The sequence below is a fragment of the Lissotriton helveticus genome, chromosome 7 (assembly GCF_964261635.1).
Source record: "Lissotriton helveticus chromosome 7, aLisHel1.1, whole genome shotgun sequence".
NCBI classification, from domain to species: domain Eukaryota; kingdom Metazoa; phylum Chordata; class Amphibia; order Caudata; family Salamandridae; genus Lissotriton; species Lissotriton helveticus.
This window is the reverse complement of record NC_136068.1, coordinates 66,296,758-66,322,276: the sequence shown is the minus strand read 5'-3', so window position 1 is coordinate 66,322,276 and position 25,519 is coordinate 66,296,758. Positions and strand designations below refer to the sequence as shown.

The 25,519-nt window shown below is 42.2% G+C and overlaps 1 protein-coding gene across 14 annotated transcripts in view; it reads right to left on the bottom strand.

Annotated features, from left to right (window-relative positions):
• The window catches only part of LOC144768069 (alpha-2-macroglobulin-like protein 1), a 618,955-nt gene that overhangs the window by 584,676 nt on the left and 8,760 nt on the right, over positions 1-25,519 (bottom strand). For all 14 annotated transcript variants that reach the window (XM_078651444.1, XM_078651445.1, XM_078651446.1 and 11 more), the window contains exons 3-6: positions 24,364-24,523; positions 15,664-15,716; positions 9,819-9,839; positions 4,993-5,152 (exon numbers count right to left, since the gene is read on the bottom strand). In XM_078651444.1, the coding sequence (XP_078507570.1) occupies positions 4,993-5,152; positions 9,819-9,839; positions 15,664-15,716; positions 24,364-24,523 (394 nt within the window). The remainder of the gene's footprint in view (positions 1-4,992; positions 5,153-9,818; positions 9,840-15,663; positions 15,717-24,363; positions 24,524-25,519) is intronic.

Genomic DNA, 25,519 nt, shown 5'->3' with positions numbered 1-25,519 from the left:
CCTACACTTTATAGAAAGTGTACTGCTTTTGGCTAGTCACAATTTAAAAGTCTACATTTACTACAGAGTATATATTTACAGGTGTCTACCACCTGAATTCACGTGGTGGAGCCTAATTTATGAGTGTAAAGTTACTACCAGAAGGACATAGATTTCCCAATGGTAAACATTAAGGAAAAGTTCAAATCCTTGTTAAAATGAATAAAAATACAAACAAATACTTTTATATTAACTATTAATGCAAAATAATTGTATTTCATTATTTGAAATGTGTGAATAGCAAGATTTCCCTAGACCGAGATGTGTATTTATGCACCCCACAATTAGATTCTATTCTTTTTTGAATAAATCATTTCACATTTTGTTCATCTGGCAAATTTAAATGCTATACTTTAATATGATACATATAACATTACATATGTAACATTACATCCGGAACATTAAATACAATCAGAAACCTTCTTAAATACATTAGAGTCATTACCATTCTTTCTTTATCAGACAGTGTCTCTGTTATCATGTGTACTGGTTGGTTCAAAGGTCTTAAAAATATCTATATAAAAAAAAGAATAGAATCTAATTCTGCATATCTTTATAGGGAAAAGACAAATAACCCTGTCAGAGACAGACAAAACAAATTTGTCTTGAAAAAGATGGTGTAAAACGTTCTAGCCATCGAAACGCGTCTACGCATTCATCTGTACTATCTCATAGAACACATCTTTGTCAATCATCAAGTATTTGAAAGTAGATGACACCATGTGGCTATAGAATATAGGAGATGTACAAAGAGTAATGACAAATTGAAGTCATACAACATGTTCTGTCTTGTGTAAATTATGCTGGTCATAATTGTGTGATTGTGTTTCATGTGATTTTATCTACTCTCTTTGATTGTGATAATTAAGAATTGCATGTATTTTTAATGATTTTATATTCATGATGTCTGTTTAATAAATTTCTAAGTTTTAAATTCATGTATGTTGTTACATTATATTGTTGTTGTGGGGTGCATAAATACACATCTCGGTCTAGGGAAATCTTGCTCTTCACTGGTTTAATTACCCTATTTCCCGTGACGCTAACAAGGGGTACCTCTTTCATTTTTAATCTAATTATTTTAAATGTAGCACCAACAACAAACATGCTACAGTATTATTAGCGTACATTTGAATTAAGTATATAATTAATTTATATGTATTACATTAAGAACAGCTACATTTAAAATGTGTTTAGTATTTAGGAAAAATGACTAAAAGTAATACATTTAAATTATTTGGCATATTTAAAGAAAATTGTTATATATATTTTTTACTTATAATAGTTAATTCAAATATAAATTGAATAATACCTCATTTTTATTTATATATTTTTTATTATAGTTAAAAAAAAGTATAAAATAGAAATGCAGTAATTTATTTTAACATTATTTTATGTGGGTGGTATTTTATGTACTGGCTACATTATTTTCCATGGGAAGATGTCGCAGTATTAGTGGCATGCCATGTGTGGTGCTGGCCTTATTCCAGGTCTGAGCTGGAGTACATTTACTACTGTTGAGGGTGCTTTTTTTATCTGGAGTAACCTTAGAAGTGTGTGTGTCAATAGGAATGAGCTCTCTCTTTGGTGGGTGGGTGTATGCTCCTTCCTGACACTTTGCAGCCATTTCCTTCCAACATGTACTACCAAAACATATCTGTGCGTGTGCAAAGATCTCTGCACATACAGACGAGGCAAAGAAACCCACACATAGGTTTGCGAATAGCATTTTGTAGTATGTATGTAGTATCATTGTAGTGCTACTAAACATATTAAAAAAACTCAGTTTGTGAATAAACACCTGCTTGTCCTTTTTGTGATAATTTTGTTTGTCCATCATCTGCATATATAATTGTTACATACCCCTACAATATCTTGACATATATATATTTATATATAAATATATATACATATATATCTATACTACTATTATAAAGCAAGAACTTTGGACCTTTGAGGCGGGTAAACTCGGGAACCACAGCGCCAATCCACACACCCGATACATCATTGTAATGGTCAGGGTGTGCAGATGGACATAGGCTATATAAATAAAAAAAATATACGTTATTTAAAAAATTGACGATAAAAAAAAAGTAGTTCCTTGCAAGTAGCGCCGGCCGCAACCTGCGTGGTGACATCAGGAGAGCGGGGATGGAGCGGCGCGCAGGAGCGGAAGAGGAGCGGCGGACATCACAACGTTTTTGTTCAAGTATCTAAGGCAAGCCACTTGGCAACTGTCTCTCGCCAGTAGCAGGCTTGTGTATTCCAGTTTATGAAAGCAAAAGTCCACTGGTTCTGGTTTTGCGGCGTTAAAATCTGCTAAATGCACACACTCGCGCTCAGAGAACACAGTGAGATGAGCCCCAAATTCATGGGAATGTCAGGGAATAAAGTTAGCGCACAGTGTGTGGGGGAGAGAAGATGAACTGAGCTGTTGAGCGGAAGTGAGGAGGAGGGAACCTACAGATGGCGGAATCCTGGCAGAACGGCCAGATCCCGACGCACGGGGGGTGACTGCAGGCTTCGTGCGAGCGCCGCCAAACCTCTTACATGCAGTAACAAAACCTTTTTTAACAAACACATCGATTTTCGTGCTAATGAACTCGAAATACAGGTTGCAGGTGCATCAGTCAGGTTGTCTCGAAAAGGAGGAATGCAGGCATGCATCTAGCGAATGTTTACACATAACGCACTTTACGTTGAGAGTGGGCGCAACCTAAACTTGGAAGCCCCAAGCATCTGAACATAGTTAGTCTCCGTAAGAAATGTAGAGAGCACGGACACAGATCACTTCTAGCCTGCATGTGCGGTGTGCATATGCACGTAGGTCCGGGCCTCTTGGCCCAGTGACTATCCTAATCCACCGAAGGGATCGGTGTTTGACCTTATGGTCTCAAGTAGAAATCCTGATAGGTGCACTCAGCCCTTCATCCTTCGACGGTCGATAACATGGGCACCATTGAGTTGGGTAACAATAAACACCTGTTATTCAGAGCTAAACTGCTCCAAGGGTAGGGTGACCAGATCTTGAGAACCCAGAACCCGGACATTTTGCATAAATGGAAGGACTACAATTTCACATCAACGGTGCTGCGCAGAATGACAAATCTTATCAACATAGGAACACAGTAGAAGTGCTGGGAAAAAAAAACAATGTCATTTTTAAAACGAGCATCATACCTGTTAATTAAATTGCTTACTTTTAACTGCTGCTAACTGGCACAACTTTAGAATCTATATCTATACTATACAACTCTTATAAAGCAAGAACTTTGGACCTTTGAGGCGGGTAAACTCTGAAACCACAGCGCCAATCCACACACCCGATACATCATTGTAATGGTCAGGGTGTGCAGATGGACATAGGCTATATAAATAAAAAAATTGGCGATAAAAAAAGTAGTCCCTTGCAAGTAGCGCCGGCCGCGACCTGCGTGGTGACATCAGGAGCGCGGGGAGGAGCGGCGTGCAGGAGCGGAAGAGGAGCAGCGGACATCAGCGCAGGAAGGAGCGGCGGACAGGCTGGAAGGAGTGGTGAGGAGCGGAGGACAGGCGGGAAGGAGCGGTGAGGAGCGGCGGACAGGCGGTGAGGAGCGGCGGGGAGGAGCGGTGAGCGGCGGATGAGGTAGGTTATTTATTTAATTGGGGTAGAGTCAGTGCGGGTGTGGCAGAGTCAGCGCGGGTGTGGCAGAGTCAGCTGATATAGTATAGATTTTTTAAGGAGTGGGGAGCGGTGGATGAGCAAAAAACAAAAGCAAACGTTACATTAAATGAAGCAAGCGGATGAGGTAGGTTATTTATTTATTTATTAAGGAGCGGGGAGCAGCGGATGAGAACATTACAAGTGAGCAAAAAACAAAAGCAAACGTTACATTAAATGAAGCAAAAGCAAAAATGACAATCGTGAGGCAAAAAAATACAAGAGCTAGCAAACGGTGCATTACAAAAGTAACAATCGTTAGCGTAGCAAACGGCGAATTACAGGAGGAAAAAGTGACGTGTGCAGGTTACAAAAGCATACAAAGTAAACATAGAGGTATAATACTGCAATATATGGAGGAAGGCTCCGGGGGACCCACGGACAATGTCGGGGCAGCGGGGGCCTGAAGCCTAATTGCTCCCGGACAACGTCGGGACGGGCTGCTAGTATATATATAAGAATTATATGAAATATATATGAATTATCATCTAAACATGAAATTCTATTTTACACAAATCCTGTTCCAACATCAATGCAGCATTTTGTTTTACAAACACAGATACTTTATGATAATCATAATTACCATGATAGATGACAGCAACAAAGAACAAATTGTAATTGAACAATGGTGGTTAATCTGCATCAGTGGATAGTGCATTATATCACATATATTCTCAGAGATGGCTGAGGACAGGCAGCCTATAGCCCACTAAGGACCTATCAGCTCTTGACCAATACCCTCCTTGAGGGGTGCCATGAAGTTTACACTATATTATATCGTCTATTGAGGCGTACTTCTTATCTACCTTGAGCTAATTACACATACAAATTAAAGGCTGTGTTAGAACTGAAAGGTGTGTAATTCAGTTGGTTATAGAGTGAATTTGAAGGATGTACGTTGTTACAAAGCATGCTTTTACCACGCATGCTTTTACAACGCAGGTTTTTCAACGCAAGTCGTTACAACGACTTGCGTTGGGGGGTGCTGGATAGTGAATAGTTTAATTTACTATTCCAACTCCAGTCCCCGTGGATAGTAGGGAAGGTGTTGGATAGTAAATTAAACTATTACCTATCCTAGAGCGCCCCCCAGCGCAATTCGTTGTAATGACTTGCGTTGAGAAACCTGCGTTGTAAAGGTACTGCGTGGTAAAAGTTACATCGTAAAGGATGTTTCCCGAATTTGAACGTTGTGCATGCGCACACAGACAAAGGGCTCATGTAGACCACATTGCATGTCACAAGCAGCTTACCATATTCTTCCACCTTGAAAGTGTAGTCAATTATGCCAGCGCCAACCTTGATGTTGTAGGTGCCCAGTGCTGGTTCTGAGGACAAAGGGAACGAGAGATCGGTGATGCCTTGTTGAGGGGTCACGTTCACCCACTGCACAATCCTGTTCCCATTGGGGTCCTGCACAGAGGAAGGGTGAGACAGAGACAGGAAGTAAGAGAACGCCAGTTTCCGCTGGTAGGCCTGCATGACAAATGTGCCATACAAATCACGCGTGCCTCAACAGCTGACGAATTTAATTTCTTATGGCAGGATCAGAGAACAAATCACAAACAGAGGAAAGTCCATATAACAACAAAAGGGGAGCCCAGCAAAAACGTTGCTGGAGAGAACAGAGTGGGAAAATGAAACGGAACAGCAAAAATAATCCCTGCTGTAAGGACAGAGCTGAATTTAACTGAAGAAACGCTTATGGCAACAAAACACAGATTTTGTCTCCAGGCCTGTCCTAATGCCAGGAATCCAATTTTGATTATGCCCAGAGTAGGGTGAATCTTCATAAGTTAATAAGAAAATTAAACTTATAAACATGCATAAAGAGAGAGGAAATGCAGACACAGGTTTGATGGGACATACAGATAGTGTTAATAAAAGTTAAATGCTTGTCTCAGAAATTGATTTCTAAAAAGATTTGATTGAACTGGAAATGGAACATGCAAAGAAAATATAAAACGTGGATGAGGTTTTGAAGTCTGAATTATTAATACTGAATAAAGATTATGAAGGAGATCTAAAGTTTAGACCTACATCTAGGTGCAGCCAACAGACCCCAAGGGACACTATTAACACCTTTTCAGAAATAATGAGTAAAGAGTTCAGAACTATTCAGTGTGGTTCTACGAGAAAGAAGTTGAATTACAGTAAACAACCAGTTGAGTATATTAAAACTATGAGAAAGTTGGGAACAGACAGAATCAGGTATTAGAGGTTCAGATAAAGGTTGAAATGTTGTCATATGGCCTAAAAGGCATATGAGCAGTTGAATATTCTGCAATGTTGCAAAGAGATTACCATGGCTGAATACTGAGAGGTAAAACAAGACTCTAACAAAGAGCTAAATGAGTGAAAAGATCAGGGTCTGTTAAGCTGGGATGCATATAGATTCCCCAAGCAAGACCACCCTAAATTACCTATTTTCTACTTAACCCCTAAGGTGCATCAAAATGTCAATAATCCACCTGGTTCCCCTAAAAGTGCCATCCAAGGCAGTATGTTTAAGAACATTTCCAAATATACAGACTATCCCCCAGATTCATCAAAGTCCTGTTTTGCTAGTCCTTAATAGCGATTTTTAAGGAATCGCTATTAAAGACTCGCAAAACGGGATGCATGTAGAAATCGCAATATTATTTGCGATTTCTACTGCTTCCTTATTTGCCATTCGCTAATTGCTAATCGCAAATAAGGAATGGCTTTCCCATTCATTCCTATGGGCCTAAAGGCCCATAGGAATGAATGGGGAGTCATTCCTTATTTGCGATTAGCAATTAGCGAATCGCAAATAAGGAAGCGATTTCAAGGGTGCCAGGGTGTCCAAAGGACACCCTGTAGCACCCCTGAAATGGTAATGTACACTGGTGTTGCGCACACACATGTCCAAAGGACACAGTTGTGTATGTAACATACAACTTAGCAAAATGCACTAAGGTGCTTTTGCTATTTACCATGTAGTCAGACTTCGCGGTAAATAGCGGCCCCAGATTGCCAATTCGCAAACTTAAAATGGTTCATGAATTGCATTTAAGGAATCTTAAATTGAGATTCCTTAAATGCAATTATTCGCAATTTAGCGATTTCTAAAACTGCGATTTTTGCATTTGGGATCATGAATCCCAAATGCAAAAATAGCGCTCGCAAAGGGCCAGATTCTCAGAATCTGGCCCTTTTCGACCCGTTTTGGGCTTGATGAATCTGGCTGTAAATCTTAAACCCATTAAGTTTAAACTACCATGGTATATAAAGGATGCTGCAGATTTTTCACGTAGATATTTTGATATAAAGTGGGAAGACGCTATGCTGCAGGTGACACTAGATATGACATCATTATACATGAGTGTTGGTCTTAAAAATGTGTTAAACACAATAAAACATGTTATGAGAGCTAGGCCTATTAAGCTACACGCCATTATGAAAATGGGGTAACCCAAGTACGGTCCTAGACCTGGGTACAACGTGGTATGAAAAACAATGGTCCTAGACCTAATTCAAAAATGATCTAAGCACAGACCTTCAATCATCATTTAGGACATTTTTGAGCCTCAAAAATATGTCTCACCATATTACTACATTCATTCTTCTTTGTGTGCACAAACCAAGACAGTAGTTTTTTCAGTCCAGTGATGGACTGAAAATGTATGATCAGTCCGCTCTTGAACTATTTATCTTTGCCACTATCTCTTGAATTTCTTTCACTCCCCTACACCAGAGCACTCAATTCTCTTTTTGCACGTTTCCAGGAGTAACTGTCTCCCTGTACCTTGAAAATGTACAAACTATTGTCTTTCTTTTGAACCTGATTAAATTGGGAATAAAACCTGATTCAAACTACTGTCTTGGTTTGTGCACACAAAGAAGAATGAATGTAGTAATATGGTGAGCCATATTTTTTAGGCTCAAAAATGTCCTAAATGATGATTGAAAGTCTGTGCTTAGATCATTTTTGAATTAGGTCTAGGACCATTGTTTTTCATACCATATTAAGCTACATGAGCACAATAAAATAAGTTTAAAAATGGTAGAATGGTGTCTGACAAGAAACATCTTTTTGTTTAATGCAGAAAATGTTCAGCAAGTGAGAAGAACGGTGATGGGCACCTGTTTTACCCCCAGCTACCCAAATTTCCATACGGGCTTGTGAGAGGAGCAGTTGATTGGAGTTAACACATTGTTTAATGTGTACGTCCGCCCCCTGGCTATGTTGACCCGAGATCGTGAGATTAAGCTGATATCGTATGCTGACGATACTCCCCTTGTCTTCGCTTTCTCCAAAAACATTGAGTTGAACCAAATCAAATTCCAGGAAGACATCCTGGCCATCTCTAACTGGCTGTCCCAGAACTGTCTACAGTTAAACTCCTCCAAAACGGAGGTACTGGTAATAGGCAATGATATCCAGAGATGAAACGGAGGTCCTGGTAATAGGCAATGATATCCAGAGATGGAACAATCACTGGTGGCCCTCCACATTAGGACCACCACCTATTCCTAAGGAGGTAGTAAAAAACCTAGGTGTGATGTTGGACAACTCACTCTCTCTAGAGTTACATGCCAAAAAAGTGGCAGGCACCTGCTACGGTCACTTATGCTCCCTCAAACCCATTCTTGGCTTCTTTGAGCCTCCCACTCGCCAGGTCATAGTCCAGGCTCTAGTCTTATCCCACCTAGACTATTGTAATGCTCTCATGCTGGGCTTTAACCTGACAGTGATCAATAGGCTACAAAGAGCTCAGAATGTGGCTGCCCGTATTTTGTTTGCCCTACCAAAAACTTGTCACACCTCCCCGATTCTTAGACGCCTGCATTGGCTGCCAATCAAACAACGCATCCATTTTAAAACGCTATGCGTAACCCATAGGATTTTGTATGGCTCCGGTCCACAAATTCTGCAGGGAATCTGTGCCCTTTATGTCCCCACGCGTACCCTCCGCTCGGCGGATCTATCTCTTGCCGGCACAATCAAGATCCGGAGAAGCAAAGCTGGTGGCAGCTCCTTCAGGTACTTGGCCCGAAGCTTTGGAATTCGATCCCCCTAAAGGCTCGGACCACCACTAATCACATGCTTTTCAGAAAACAGATCAAAACCTGGTTGTTCTCCTCTGTCTATCTTACTCTCACCGGCCGCGCTGCTGCATCTCCTGTCATGTCCATAAGCGCTGGGACGCCCCGTTGCTGGGGTAGCCATGCGCTATATAAATAAAATTAACATAACATAACAATAGAAAAAAGGGACGCAGCACATTACATTACGGGTGCGTTTTCATGGACGGCTCATTTCTGATATGGCAAGGCAGAAGCAGACCTCCTTGTGGATGAGATAAATAACAATAATTTTAATTTGGCTTCTACCAACAAGATAAGTGAAATAGAGTTGTACCTCCTTGATATATTATTAAGGGAAATTGCACAGAGATTGATGGCAGTGCTATACAGAATGTCCACAGCAGGCAACAGCATTCTACATGCTCATTTGTTTCAGAACAGAGGCCACAAGTCATAAAATGGTTGCCTCCACGATCTTATCGGGCCTGTCTGTTCTGTGGATCAGATACTCTGTGGCATGAAATACCTGTATTTGTTCAAACTTAATACCTCTAAAACTAACAAATGAAATTACACAAAATCACAAAGACACTTGCTGGACGAAGATTAGGTTTTCTATCAAATTTGGTCTACAATGGTTAAGCTGTTTAGGCTGTAGCTATGTCTAATTTTGCTATTAAAAAAATGAATAGGGAACTATGTTGTGGGTCCCCTCCTTTTTATCAGCCTGGCTTGACGGATCATCTCAAAACTTTACAGGAATGAGCTGAGGTGGATGAGGCTATTTTCAGAACATTTTTTGAAGATTCGTCAAATAGTGCCAAAGTTATCCACAACCCAAAAACTGCTTTTCCTAAGGAAACTAGATAAATAGATAGATAGATAGATAGATAGATAGATAGATAGATAGATAGATAGATAGATAGACTCCAGAGTCACTTAGTTGTATCCAGAGTGCACCAACACAAGGTGTGACATCCTTACCTGAAGTCTAAAGGCTGGAATGAGGCAGGATTCGGTTACATACCTGTACTAGGATTAGGGGATACTGCAAGGGAAATGAGAGCACCAGTTAATGCAGATCAAACAACAGAATCCCACTCCATACTCAGTACCTATTACATTTACCAAATTGGGGCATCATCCTCTTCTCCTGATTTGATATAATGCTATTTCAATATTTGAGAGCACAGGGAGCAGAGGGGCAGCAAGTCAATGTAAAAAAGCAACAGCAAGCACAAGAGGGGAACACAAGGGGGAAAAGGGGGAAGAATGAAACAGGACAGAGCGGCAGCAGAGGGGATCAAGGTCAGACTCTCTGGAAGTGAGTCTTATGTCTTGGAACACAATCTCACTTATTGGGTGTGGCTCTATACTTGAAGCACAATTTCACTCACAGTATGTCTCTCTTCTTTAACAACAGGGTCACTTATCTTGTCTGAGCCCCACATCTAGGCGCACAGTCTCACTGACTGAGTGTGAATCCCAGATCTTTGGGTGCAGTTTCACTCACTAAGAGGCCTATTAGGACCCCCGAGGTGGAGGGACCATCCGCAGGGACAGCGGCGGTCCCTCCGTTGCAATTAGGATGTGACCACCGCCCTGGCGGTAACATCCCGTATCTTTAACCTTGCGGCGGGTGCAGCTTGAAGCAGCACCCGCCGCAAGGTTAAAAATGCATGATTTGCATTTACATGCACAAAGCGGCAGGCACCGCGCGGTGCCTGCCGCTTTGTGCATGTAAATGTAGGGGGGTACCATAGGTACCTCCCATGTGCACCCCCACCCACCCAACACCCTGGGGGCCCGCAAGGGGCCCCCAAACACAAAAGACCACATGCTTTTCCACGGAGGAAAAGCCGCCCTGGAAAAGCATGTTTCCACACACATCCTAATTTGGGTGATGGTGTCTTGCAGACACCGCCACCAAATAGCGCTCATCATCCCGCGGATCAGCGGCAGACAGACCTGCCATCCGCCGCTGTTCCCACCGCCATCCCACCACCATCCTAATCTGGCGGTGGGTGTTTTCTGTCACCGCGGCGGTGAATCCGCATCCTCCGGGCCGGCGGTGGCTTCCACCGGCCCGGAGGATGCGGATTCACCGCCATCATAATCGACCCCTAAGTGTGAATCCCTGACCTTTGAGTGCTGTTTCACTGACTGAGTTTGAATCCCAGACCTTTGATTGCAGTATCACTGAGTGCGAATCCCTGACCTTGGAACACAGTCTCGCCAAATAAGTGTAAATCCCTGACCTTCGACACAGACTCACTGACTGAGTGGGAACCCCTGAACTTGGAGCACAATTTCACTGAGTATGAATCCAAGACATTTGAGAACCGTCTCACAGACTGAGTGTGAATCTCAGACCTTCGAGCTCAGTCTCACTGACTGTGTGTGAATCCTAGACCTTGGAGCACAGTCTATCTGACTGAGTGTGAATCCTGACCTTTCACACAGTCTAACTGAGTGTGAATCCCCAAACGTTCACACAGTTTCACTTACTATGAATCCCTGACCTTGGAGCACAGTCTCGCTTACTGAGGGTGAATCCAAGACCTTGGAACCTAATCTCATTGATTGAGCGTGAGTTTCAAACCTTTGTGTACAGTTGGGTGATAGTCTGATGCCTTGGCTGTCTCTATGGGTGTAACTCTTACCCTTTGTAATACAGACCCTCTCAGTGGTTGATAGTCACTGACTGCATGTATTATGTTTGGAGCACAGTTTCACTTATTTGGAAAGTCTCACAAATTAAGGACGATTTAGAGTTTTGGCAGACAGGTACTCCTTCAAAGTTGCGGATATCCTATACGTCTTACTACAAGTGCATTACAATATAATGCACTTGTGGTAAGGCGGACGGGATAGCCACCACTTTTGTGAACAATACCCGACTGTCAAACTCTAAATCATGCCATGAGTCTCTCTGTGTTACTTAGGTTTGGCAAGTTTTATTTAATCTTCTCTTTTTTTAAGTGCTTTTGTAAATTGTATCAAGACTGAAAATGTCAGCCTATAAAAATTGCCTGCAAGCTAAAGAATGTCTAGTGGGCTGTAGTAGTAGGGATAGGCCACGTAAACACAGCAGTTTGTCAAGATTCTGAACACAAACAGTAAACAACGATGGTTTCAGTCTCAAACCATTTTGAGTACCGCATATTCTAGGTCCTAACTCAGATGTAAAACCACCCTTCAATAGAAAATAATGGAGGCAGTAACTTAAGTTAGAACCTCATAAGGAATACTGTTAAAATAAATAAATTTAGGTGTACTTTTTTTAATTATTCAATTTATTGTTAAAACATTATTAATAAATAAATCAATAGTATCTTCTTTAAAGAATTTTAATAATCTTTGATAATTCAAAAAATACAGGTAACTTAAAAAATATATACATTTTCATTCTATACATGACTTCTAATACATTTGATTACATAATGAATAAAAATAAGCATTTTAGATAAGGTGGGTATTTTTTGTACATCCATAAAAAATGCATTTTGTTTATTATATTTAAATTAATAAAATATTTAATTCTAGACTTAGCAAATAGGACTGTTGCATTTCTTATTTTGTTATACAATTAAAACATTTTAAAAACTAAAAAAATCCTTAATAAGTAACATTCAAATTGTTTAACCATTTTATTAAGTTTAATAAACTTTTAAAAATTCCCAACATTTACTACCGAGACATTGCCACTGCTGTGGAGGAGAACTTTGCTAAACTCCCACTAAATTACTAATATAAACTTTACACAAGAACACTAGTGTCCATCCCTGGATTCAGGGGATAGAGACATGTAAGTCTGCACGTTGTAATAACTTTACAGTAGGAAATGATGAATAGCCAAAAATAGTAAAACTGCTACAAAGTGGAAAAATGACTTACACTTGTGGATTTACTAAATGTATGTCTTGAGGATATTCTGAACATTTGTCTAGGCAATGTTCTTAGTGGACCTGAATTTATTAATTTACCCTGGTCTACAACCTTCTGTGATCCGACAAAAAGGTGGCAACCCAAATTCTTACTATGTGAGGTGCCCTTGTCCACCATTTGAACCCAAAGAATGAGGTAGTAAAGGATGCTGATGGTAGATGATGAGGTAATGATTCAACATCAGCAACATAGATCCTCTCCCTCAACCAAAAATTCACATGTCTACAAAGCAAGTCTTACTCCCTTGACAAAACCTAGACTTTTAGCGTTAGATAGGGACTAAAGTTCAAGGTGGGGCACCAACGGAAAGGTAGTCCATCTGATGATGATCTTTAGGGGAAATAACAATTAGTATTAGATTTACGATGGAAGTTGGATTACTGTTCAGGGTCTTGGTGATCTTTTTAACCAATGGTGTATTCCAGCCATTTTCTCTGTTCTTACCTGTAATTCATAGAAAAGAGCAGTCCAGAAGCACCTTGGGTACAGGACCCAGCATTGCAACCAGACTGTTTTCAGTAGAACTGTGATATTAATTTGTTGGGTACAAGCAACAGTGGCGTTAAGGGAATTTTGCCACAACAATCAGCTACTCCTCAGTTATCAGGGAACATTTTGATTCAGGTTACCTGTGTGACATATCATCTGATGTTATATGGCTCTAAAGGCTACTAGATGTGTTACCACTCTCATAGATTAGTCTTTTAGTGCACTTGAAATTGGACCCATCTTGTCTTTGAAAAACAAAGGAGAGTTATTGCCACATCATGATGTTGCCGTTAGGGGAAGCTAGGTTACTCAAAGATTTTGAGGGCTGTTGAAATGTCACTGATCGCCTCATTACAGCATTTTAAGAATGAACAAAATTCAGCCTTGAATTATAGCTTTCCAAAGTTTTTCTGTGATATGCAAGCTCATTTTTCAAGGGATTTGGAAAAACTATTTGAATTATCCTCAGTTTGGCATTTAGACTCTCAGTCGAGACACTTAGTCACATTATGCATTTACATTCTACTATTCTAAGACGGACAGTGGGTTATTAGCCTAGGGAGGAAGTCTGGTCTGTCCTATGTTTTCCTTCCATGAACAAGACAGTGTACAAGTACACTGATAAAAACATATTCCACATCTTTAAATTGCTGATCTTCTCTACCCCTAGAATTTGGTGACTATAAGCACCAGCGGTACGCTGCAGAACACTGCTCAATAGCCACAGTCTGCCCCAGGATACCAAGAAAGACTTCTTGGTTGCCTCTCTACGATTGAGGTGTCTCTAGAAATTAATATTCAAAGATGGGAGCACACTTCTAACCTCTCTGCCGGATCGCCCCTTTGCATTCTGGTACATGCAGTTCGTATAACTTGAAGAGTTAGGAAAAAGTTCGTAAGTGTTTCACCAAGGTTGGTGCAAGTAAGTACTTGGTATTTCCAGTATCTCTAGACATGGCTCGTGTTTCGGGATAATATCCCTCATCAGTAGAGATCAGTTCTGGGGTGGCTGAGAAGGCTGCCAAACAACAGTCACAGGCTTTGTTGCCTCTTGGGCGCGAAGGTGCATCTCCAATAGCTCGTCAGCTACGGGGGCTCACGGGAGCCCTTAAACGTTTTCAAAGATGGGAGCACACTCCTAACCTCTCCGCCGGATCACCCCTTTGCATTCGGGTACATGCAGTTCGTATAACTTGAAGAGTTAGGAAAAAGTTCGTAAGTGTTTCACCAAGGTTGGTGCAAGTAAGTACTTGGTATTTCCAGTATCTCTAGACACGGCTCGTGTTTCAGGATAATATCCCTCATCAGTAGAGATCAGTTCTGGGGTGGCTGAGAAGGCTGCCAAACAACAGTCACAGGCTTCGTTGCCTCTCGGGCGCGAAGGTGCATCTCCAATAGCTCGACAGCTACGGGGGCTCACGGGAGCCCTTAAAAGTATTCAAAGATGGGGGCACACTCCTAACCTCTCCGCCGGATCGCCTCTAAGTCTCTAGATATTAAATGAGAGTGAGTAGCTTATATCTGATTTCAGACGTGTCTCAGCGTGTTAAAGAGTGAGGTACTGTGGTCCATCGCTGTTAAGTTCTCAATGTCTGTATCGTTTGTGGCTGCCCAAACAAGAGATGTACACAATTAAAAATCTATTGGTGAACTTTTGTGAGGTTCTACACTTGTGTACAAGAAAGACTTCTTGGTTGCCTCTCTACGATTGAGGTGTCTCTAGAAATTAATATTCAAAGATGGGAGCACACTTCTAACCTCTCTGCCGGATCGCCCCTTTGCATTCTGGTACCTGCCCTGTTTGGGAACATGACACTTCATCACCTGTGGACACAGTTTCTAGAAAAAATAGTATCTTAAGAGAGAATTTTCCAGCTTGAAATAGGGTTTTGCAGCTCTTTTCTCAAAAACTCTAAATTTAGGAGGTTTTGCACCCACCCACTTTTTTTAAGAACACTTCATGGAGTCTAGGGGTCATCTCTTTACCACCTAGATGCAAGCTGCACCATGCTTGGTATGTTGTGCACACTGGTGATGTCATTACCATAGCTGACAACTTTAACAGGTGCATGTGCGACGAGTTAGTCCAGATCTGTTTCTTTCAGTGAAATCTGAGACTTTTAGTCCTGGTTTTCACTGGTTTAAATAAGACTACAAGTCCCAGAATTCTAAGAAAAAGGCGGACTAGCCTGACTGGTCAAACATGGGCCTGGGAAACTTGACAGCTGGGGTTAATGTTTGGTGTAATCCTATGGCATTATGTGTCATGCCATCTTATTGTGTGTTGTCTACAGTCATGCTCTGTAATGTCTGTTGGGTTGTCACGCTGTATGTTATATCAGGCTCATGATCCACACTGAGAAAAACCCCACTGTGAAATAAAGCACTTTGCAGAAGTCTTTAGCAGCCCACGAGCGCATTCACGAGGGCCTTACCTTGTCGTCCTGAGGGATAAAGTCATTATTCAGCGTCACCAACCGGAAGTTCACTGCAGTTTGGAGAAAGTAGAGGAAAGCAGAGTTAGAAATCGCTGCAGAGGATATCATGTCCTTAATGTGCTTGTATATTGTATATTGGCGGTCACAGGTTATAGCATTTCTAGGAAGAACCAGTTGTTTAGCAAGTGCATTATTATGGGAAACATCCTTTACGACGCAACTTTTACCACGCAGTGCCTTTATAACGCAGGTTTTTCAACGCAAGTCATTACAACGAATTGCGCTGGGGGGCGGTCTAGGATAGGTAATAGTTTAATTTACTATCCAACACCTTCCCCACTATCCACGGGGACTGGAGTTGGAATAGTAAATTAAACTATTCACTATCCAGCACCCCCCAGCGCAAGTCATTGTAACGACTTGCGTTGAAAAACCTGCGTTGTAAAAGAATGCGTGGTAAAAGCATGCGTTGTAACAACGTACATCCATTTTTATATGTATGGTGGGCTTGGTGTCGGTGCCAATGCTGGAATTGGAAAACGTTTACATGCATACCAATAGACCCTATTCGGGCAAGAGACTCCCGATTATGGTTAGTTCTCCTGATTTATTTTTTACTCTCCCACTTTCCTCTTCTAAAATGTTGGCATGTATGCATTTACTCCGGGAACCCATTAACTGGGGTCATGCTGTGGCGAATTCGCAAATAAGCAATAATTGCCCATGCATTCCTATGGGCCAGGAGGACCATAGGAATGATTGCGAAATTTTTCTCAATTTGCGAATTCGCAAATTGAGAATAATTTCAAGGGTGCAGGGGTGTCTCAAAGACACCCTGCTGCACCCCTGAAAATTACATGTGTGAGCTTGTGGCGCACATACATGCCCTATGGGCATGTGTGTGCGTCACATGCCACCTTAAAAAATGCTAAACAGTGCATTTTTAAAAGAATTCCCAAATTAACATCAACTACAAGTTGGTGGTAATTTGCGATTTCTTAACCAAAAATCGCAATTGAAAAATGCTACATACATAGCATTTAAGGAATCGCAAAATTGTGATTCCTTAAATGCTTTGGCAAAATAAGGAATCGCAAATTTTTGCAATTCCTTATTTTGCGAATTTTTGATGCATGCCAAAACATGCAAATAGACCGTTTGCGATTCGCAAAGGCTGAAATTCTGTGAATTTCGGCCTTTGCGATTCACAAACGGCTTGATACATCTAGGCCCAAGAGTCTGCATTTTAAAATAGTTTACAGGGTTAAGACACTTGCTGCAGAGAAGTTTGAGTGCCCAGCAATTTTGAAGAGTTTGTAGGTAGGAATTCTACTAGTTAATGCATCTCTGGGAGAGTTCAGTGTTTTGGCTAGTCAAAGTTGTGATTCATTAAGGAGCATAGGAGGTTCATGTGCCTGCTGCAAAAGATACTGTGTAACATGCAAATCAGAGACTTGTATTTTATGTAGATAGGTGAGTAGGCTACTGCTTTTGGCAAACAGAGATTTGTATTTTATGAAGATAGGTGAGTGGGCCACTGCTTTTGGCACCTAGATTTTGTTACTTCTGGTTCATAAGTTGCAATACGTCTAGTATAGTAAACTGATCTAGTTACCTACTTCAAGGAGCTGCATGTAAGCTGTAGGCTATGGGTTTAGATCCTTATTGCAGTTTTTTATCAATCTCTTATTCTAAGATTGCAAGAAGGGTTCCTTTGGGAAGTAATAAAGTCTTGTTTGTGTAGGGACAATATGTAATTCCTACACATTATAATCTTAATTGTTTTATGTATCATTTGCTGTACATTGATTTACAGACTTGTTAGATTCATTGTGCCATTGTGTAATGTAAAGTACTCTGACACCCTACACTGGGATGAGTAGGGAAAGAACCGCAGACTCTTCTCAGAAATACCTACTTGAATCAGGATCCGGCGACCCCCCTACTTTCCAGCACTGGGCTTTGCTCATTCAGTCTTTGTCCTCTTCCAGAGATATCACTTCAACAAGTGGAGAAAGAGACTCAGCCATGTCTTTGGAGGCTTCTGCATTTAACTTTCATGTATTTACATTTCTACAGTGCTGTATACCACAAATGCACGTGTACTTATTTGGTGGCTGACATATACACTGAGATGGGCAGTAATTGATAACAGAACTAAGACTGGGAAGAAGCAGGGTCTGTGTCTCTGACATACGTGCCGCTTCCGATTTCATCTGGAGACTCTTGATTTTGAAGTCAATCATGGCTTCATTTTGCCTTTGTTCCACGTAACCCTTTCACTGCGGCGGCAATTCCACCGCAGCGCTAAGAGGCGGGGGGGGCCGCGCGGCGCTCTGACGCTTATGACGGAACTGCTCCGTCACGCCCCTCGGGTGGGCTGTGCTTGTGACGGAGCGGTTCCGTCACGGCCCCGCCCGCTCAATAGAACGTGCCGCGCAGGCGCAGCAAGCGGGCCGTGACGGAACAGCTCCGTCACCAGCACAGCCCACCCGAGGGGCCTGACGGAGCGGTTCCGTCATAAGCGTGGGAGGGGTTAAAACATCATTCATTTCAATGCAATTTTGAGTTATTTATACTTTTGAGTAAGTTTCCTACATTTTCTATTCACAAGTGTAAATTACACTTGTGAGTAATTTACACTTTTGAGAAAGTTTAATGCTTTGTGTATTTTCACAAAATCCAAGTGTATATTTACTCCAAAAGTGTAAGATATTCTATGCAATCAGGCCCTATATCCTGCAATCCTGATAGCTCCAGTAGCAGAAGGTATCTGCCCTTCTGGAATTACACTGGGTCCTTTGGAAGGGGGGCCTTGGTGTCACAAATTCCAGCAAACTGGCTCTGACTGCTTGCGATTCCATTGCTGCTTTCGTATCAGTACTACAGTAATAATAACATTACTTACTTGTAAAGCTATTTCAACCTTTCAAAATTCTAACTTCAGACAACGAAAGCAGGGCCCACATCCCTGGCCATTTGTTCATTGAATTGGAAGGAGGAAAATCCAGCTGGTCTCAGAAAGTTGTGTATTGGAAAGACACAGATCAGGCCTCCTGAGCAAGATACCCTGTGATTGGGCAACTTTGAGCACAACCACCAGTGCTTAATTTAAAAAATAAAGAAGATAAGTGCCAGGACTCTTGTCAGGAGGCCACTGCACCTTCTACCACACATTACCGTGCCAATGATAGTAACAACACAAGTACTAACATTCAAACTCGTACAAGTGTGACAATTCTGACTATTTTAGGCTCCCAAAGCGATAAGAATGGCTTGGGTGACAGGTAATATTCATTTTTAATGTATATTGAGTTAATAATGAACTGTTACTGTGGTCGTCTGTCAACTGTCAAATGTCCTAGTGTGGACAATTAAGTGCCGGTGCCGAACACTGGAAATCACCAGCTCAAATTTAGCACTGATAACCACTGGGAAGGGGAAGAGATATTGCAAGATGTCAAAGAGACGTGCATTCAATCAATAAAACATTTATAAAGCGTGGCAAATCAGCCGTGAGGGTCTCGGGCGCTTGTGGCATGCATTTGACAGATATCTTAAAATGGGTTGAGTTTGTGCTGGGCAGAACAGGGAACAGAGGGGCATATGTATCAAGGAACCAATTTGCGATTCTGTAATAGCGATTTTTAATAAATCGCTATTTCAGAAAAACACAATTTTTTTAGCGATTTCTTGATATTCCTTAATTGCGAATTCGCAAATTGCGAATTTGCAATTAAGGAATACCGTCCCATTCATTTCTATGGGCCAGGAGGCCCATAGGAATGAATGTGAAATTATTCTCACTTTGCCATTCGCAATTTGCTAATCGCAAATTGAGAATAATTTCAAGAGTGCAGGGGTGTCCAAAGGACACCCTGTTGCACCTCTGAAATAAGCATGGGTGCACATGTGGTGCACATACATGCCCTAAGGGCATGTATGTGCATCACATGGCACTTTGAAAAATGCAGAAATGTGCATTTTTCAAGGAAATCGCAACTTACCACCAACTCGAAGTTGGTGGTAATTTGTGATTCCTTAAGGGCATTTTGGATTTTTTTTTTGCTTAATACATTGCATTCAAGGAATCGCAAAATTTGCGATTCCTTAAATGCAATCGCAAAATAAGGAATGGCAAATTTTGCGATTCTTTATTTTGCACCCAAATGTTTTCTTACATACCATTTTGCGAATTTCGGCATTTGCGAACCCATTTGGCCTTGATACATATGGCCCAGAGTTATCTTGGGGCTGTGCCTCTGTTTTCTCAAATGGATCCACTATCTCCCTGAATACTTTTCCTTGTCTTCCTCATTCAGTTTCGATGGGAGGAGCAAAACAGAAACGTGGAGTATCCTCATTGAGCTGAAGGATGCGTGTACTCTGTGTGGAAAGTACAGGAAAGCAGAGTTGGGCATTGGACACAGCTTCACTAGCACCGCGAGGACTTTCATCCATCCACAACATGTTGGCTCAGACAGCCAATGCTCATGGCAACCCAGCCCACATGAAGGAATGAACCCAAAGGACTGGGGGGTGCCCATTGCTTAGGTAGTAAAAGAATGAGTGCTGGTGCCCAACCCCCAGATCCATCAAAGTCATGTTTTGCGAGTCCTTAAAAGCATATTTTAAGGATTCGCTATTAAAGACTCGCAAAACGGGATGCATGTAGAAATGGCAATATTTTTAGCGATTTCTACTGCTTCCTTATTTGCGATTCGCTAATTACTAATCGCAAATAAGGAATGGCTTTCCCATTCATTCCTATGGGCCTAAAGGCCCATAGGGATGAATGGGGAGTCATTCCTTATTTGCGATTCGCAATTAGCGAATCGCAAATAAGGATGCGATTTCAAGGGTGCCAGGGGTGTCCAAAGGACACCCTGTAGCACCCCTGAAATGATAATGTACACTGGTGTTGCGCACACACATGTCCCAAGGACATATGTGTGTGTGTAACATACAACTTAGAAAAATTCACTAAAGTGCATTTTTCTAAGTTTTTGCTATTTACCACGTAGTTAGACTTCGTGGTAAATAGCGGCCCAGATTGCGAATTCGCAATTTTGAAATGGTTCATGAATTGCATTTAAGGAATCTCAAATTGAGATTCCTTAAATGCAAATAATCGCAATGTAGCGATTTCTAAAATTGCGATTTTGGCGTTTGGAATGATGCATCCAAAATGCAAAAATACCGCTCGCAAAGGGCCAGATTCTCAGAATCTGGCCCTTTGCGAGCGGATTTGGGTTTGATGAATCTGGCCCCAAAGCTCTTCTCACAATCCAAAAAGCAATGCTGCCTGCATGCCTCCTTAATCCACCACCAAACACTCCCTCTCCTTTTATCTCACTTTTGGAGGTTCCTGCTTTCTCCCCTTGTAACGGTTTTTCAGTCTTTCTCTTTCTCCCCCTTTGTGTGTTTTTTCCTCTATTAATCTCGGTACATGTCTGGTGAGGAACAGTAAGTACCTGCGCAGCTGTTCTAAGTGCTGGGCTTCAGCCTTGGCGTTTTCATCTGACATTAGGCTTAGTCCCAGGCTCAAGGAAAACAGCAACAGGATATTTTTCCTGTCGTGGAATATTTCATCATCTGATGGTTCTGATGTCCTTCTCAAACCCTAACATCCTGGCTCCACTAGGCCAGTACCTATTCGACACCGGGAGTACAGACAGGGAGCAAGCCACCCAGCCTGAAGTTATGCCCCTTCAGAATCACACTCTGCAGCAAAACTGAGCAGGAATCATTTTAGTGTGCAATTAGTGTGGAGAAGTGTGGCTCACTGGTTAGAGGAGGCAGACCCTGATGCAGAGATCAGACCCGGGACCAGGGTTCAATTCCTGACGCGGCAGGGTCTTGAGCTCAAAATGTCCACAGACTCGATAATTCTCGCCTCAGTGCCTACTCAAATCATGGGTTCACACTCTGCAACTCTGGGCAATAGCTTGCTTAATCTCCACTACGGCCTCACCGCGATGGGATGCCTGGTCTTCACCTTGGGGATGCCCAGTAGGGGTTATCTCGCAGGGAAAGCCAGGACGGGTTCCCAAAGCAAGCGCTAAGAGACCTGTCGGTGATTTGGCGCTATATAAATCGAAATTAACATAACATAACAATTTAAACTGAAAAGAGAGGCGAACAGTAAAGGGGGATGTGGATTGCGAGATCAAAGCCCTACATCCCAACAATTTGTGACTACTTGAAAGCAATACTTGCCAGGCAGAACAGGGTGTGCTCTGGACAAGGCAATCACACAGGTTTCTTTGTGGACAGATTCAGAGTCAGAATGTGGATTCCGTCCCCTAAGCCAAACAGGATACAAAGACAGAAGAAGCCAGGCAGACTTTTCTCTCACGTTGTGGAACACTATCTTGTGCAACAGTCATTGGGGCATATTACCAAGCCCACGATAAATGCGTTAGCGACTTTTTAAAGTCACTAACGCATTTTTTTTTATCGCACTATTACCAATACGTCTCTAACCTGAGTTAGAGACATATTCTTGACGTCATCTATCGCCCCGCGCTGGGGGCGATAGATAACGCTAATGGGATGCAGGGTGGGCGTTCCCAAGTCCTACCACATGTAAAATGTGGTTGGAGGTGTTAACACCCTATTATCAAGGCAGGCTTTGGGAGAAGGAGACCTGCGATAAACTCGTTTATCGCAGGTCTCCCAAAGCCTGCTTTGATCAGGTGTTAGGCATTGATAACATGGAGGTGTGGATCATAAAGCTGAATCCACCCCCCCCATATTATCAAGGCACACATTAGCGCGTGAAAACACCGCTTGTTTTCATGCGCTAATGTTCCCTATTGCCGACTATCGCCGGATTTAATTTCGCCTACGTGTTGCGCGTTGATAATTACGCGCTATCACAGCAATTAAATCCGGCGATAGCCGTAAATATGGAAATGTGTGATGTGCTTTTATTATCGCACATCTTGTTAATATGCCCCTTAGTTCCTCAGAGATGTCAACATTTGCACAATATATGTGCGCCACCAATATAACAAGTAACACAAACAAATAGGGCTTCATTACAAGTGTAGGTGCTATTTATTGCACCTGGTTAATACTAATACCCTTGGGTTCATTATGTATCGTGTGTGACAAATAGCACCCATTATGAATTTTCTGGGGAATAACACGCGGACTTTGATGTTTAACGCACTTAAATCTGCATGAAACTGTAAATACTGAACACTTCTCCCCATTAAATTTTGGCAGGTTTGACATGCCAAAATTTTACAAATCTTGAGGAATATTTGAAAGGAGTTACCGCCACCACAACAACACTTTTTCTGACGTTCTGGTGACGTTAACTCCTTCGCCTTGTAATAATTCTCCTGTTCACTCAGCACTTAGCATGAAAGGGGAATGCAATGGGTGTGGCAGTGGGCGTTTTGCGGCAATACCCATTGGTATGGGACAGAGCCAAAAATACCCCTAGGGAATACCTGGTCTTAAACAGGCAATACGAGGAGAAATGTTTTATTTCTCCTCTTATTTTGCTCTTTCCACATGTGCTGCATTCTGCAGCACACATAGATAGAGCATAATCCCCTGTAAAGATTGTTTATATGTAGGATGGTGTCCCTTCCAGTGCATAAACAATTGCCCCTGCAGCGCAGGCACCCTAGCAAACGGACACTAGGGTGCCTGCGCTGGCACTAGGTATCTTTTTTAGTGCCAGTGCTAGGGGTAACACAAAGGTTCGCCTCATTCTTGTGAATACGGCGCATCCTTGCGTTTTGAAACTGTTGGCATGTGGCATTACCAATTTTGGCATAACACAGCACTCCACCAGTTTCTTGTAAATATGACCCCTTGAGTCATTAACGTATCCGATAACTATCGGATGCACTAAATAAAACCTGACACGTAATTCCAACTCATGCATAAATAGGGGTTATGCGTGGGTTAGAATTTAACAAGCATGTTGTAATCAGGATCTAAGTATACTAACATGGAAAATTGTACTCTTGTAGGGATGGCTGCCAGAGGGAGTCAGTACACTACCCACCTACAGGTGCATGTAAGGAGGCCTGTACCCTCAAACTACCAGGAACTGCCACATGCTAAAGAAGCAAGAACCACGATCCATGATGGGTCGGAATAAACTTTCGTGTAAACCCTACTACTGCTGAGAAAACTACTCTACTGGGGGAGCAAACAACCTATGTGGAAGTGCTCCTCTGGTGTTGAAATGTGAAGTCCCTTTTAAAATCTCAAAGAGGGCCAGTAAATTGAAAGTGACCTCAAAGTCCACGCTGAGGCTGTTGTCTTTACAGTTATATTGCAACTGCTAAAGAAGATTTCGGGTGAACTGAATGCAGGGTTTTATGTAGTGTTTATTTATTCATTCCACGTCCAGTTACAAAAATGTTATTGATTTCAATAGTTTACTTTGCACAACATTTTCACTCCATCGACGACTGTCCACCAATAATTAGAACAAGCATGTGAAAGTGATTTAAAAGGCAAGTCATAATTCCCCCTGAAATTTGGAAATGGCTATTATTTATTTTTTTCACAATGTTTTAGCTCATTTGGAGAATTTGTTTTTACTGTATGCCAACTCTGTGGACCCAGCATGGAGGTGAGGAATGGAGTGATGGATTCACCCTGACCACTGGTGTCACTGGAGCTGAATTATAAAGAATCATTATTGCCTCTGTCGGGTGCACTCACCTGTCTGTCCAGCCTTGTAGACAGGTTTGTCAGTCTGCAAGAAAGTCCCTTTCTGCTTTCTCTGGATCAGAACCTTTTCACTCTCTTCAAAGGGTCGAATTTCATCGGCGATCTGAACCTGGACGGTGGCAACCTCTTCTGCACCCAGAGGTTCTGGTACCTGGTCGGGGGAAGAATGGCAAGGGTGGCCTGATGTTAGTGGGTCACATGGGGGAAAAATACTGAAAACCTCAATAGATCTGTGGACAGTTCACAACATGTGCATCAGAGGTGTGTGTGTGATCCATGGGTTTCAGGTACTATTCCCACCGGGGCTCAGTGAGCATTCATCCTTCCACTGTCAACAATATGTACAAGTCATAGTAACATCCACTCTTTGAAAACTTATAAACCTTACTCCTTCGCACATGGGGGTAAAATGAGACTTTGGAACAACCCATCGGCTGCCCTCAAAGTATTCGCAGCAGCAATCTGACATCTAAAGCAACGCGCTTTCAAAAACATATTTCTTCTCACAGTTTGCATCCAGGGGCATAGCTGGTCAGTATGATTGGGGGGGGGGGGGGGTGTAAGCTTAAGATTTCCCAACGATCACGCTGGGACATCTTATTAAAGTGTATTTTCTAGGGGTTGTACCACCCCAAACACCCACCCCCCTCCCAGGAGCTATGCCCCTGCTTGCATCTCCAACACCTGGCCTACAATATTACCCTCCCACAAACACTGCCACAACAGACACATGCTTTTCCACTACTACCTTTGCCACTTCTTGACCACAATTTTCCCCACTCACACAATTCTCCTAACTGTCTCTGCTCCCTCTGCTCTCTTCCTCCAGGCACCTTCCATGTGACCATGTGGTTTCCTCACTCCTACAGTCCACCCTGTTCCCTTTCACAAACTCAAGATAGTAGGCTCCCTTGTACACCACAGAACCCCTCCAGCCCCCAACAGTCAAGGTCACTTTCTCTCCTGCCTGGCCTAACTAGTCAACACCTCTCTTCTCTCCACCTCTCACCCCCAATGTTTCAAAAGTCTGGTTGTGGAAGATCTAAAAAAAAAACAACTGCAGACTATCTTCTCTCCCTCTAGCTACGTTCCTATCCGATGAGGCACTCATGCCATGGGTGCTTAAGTCCATGACCCTGCCCTTGTG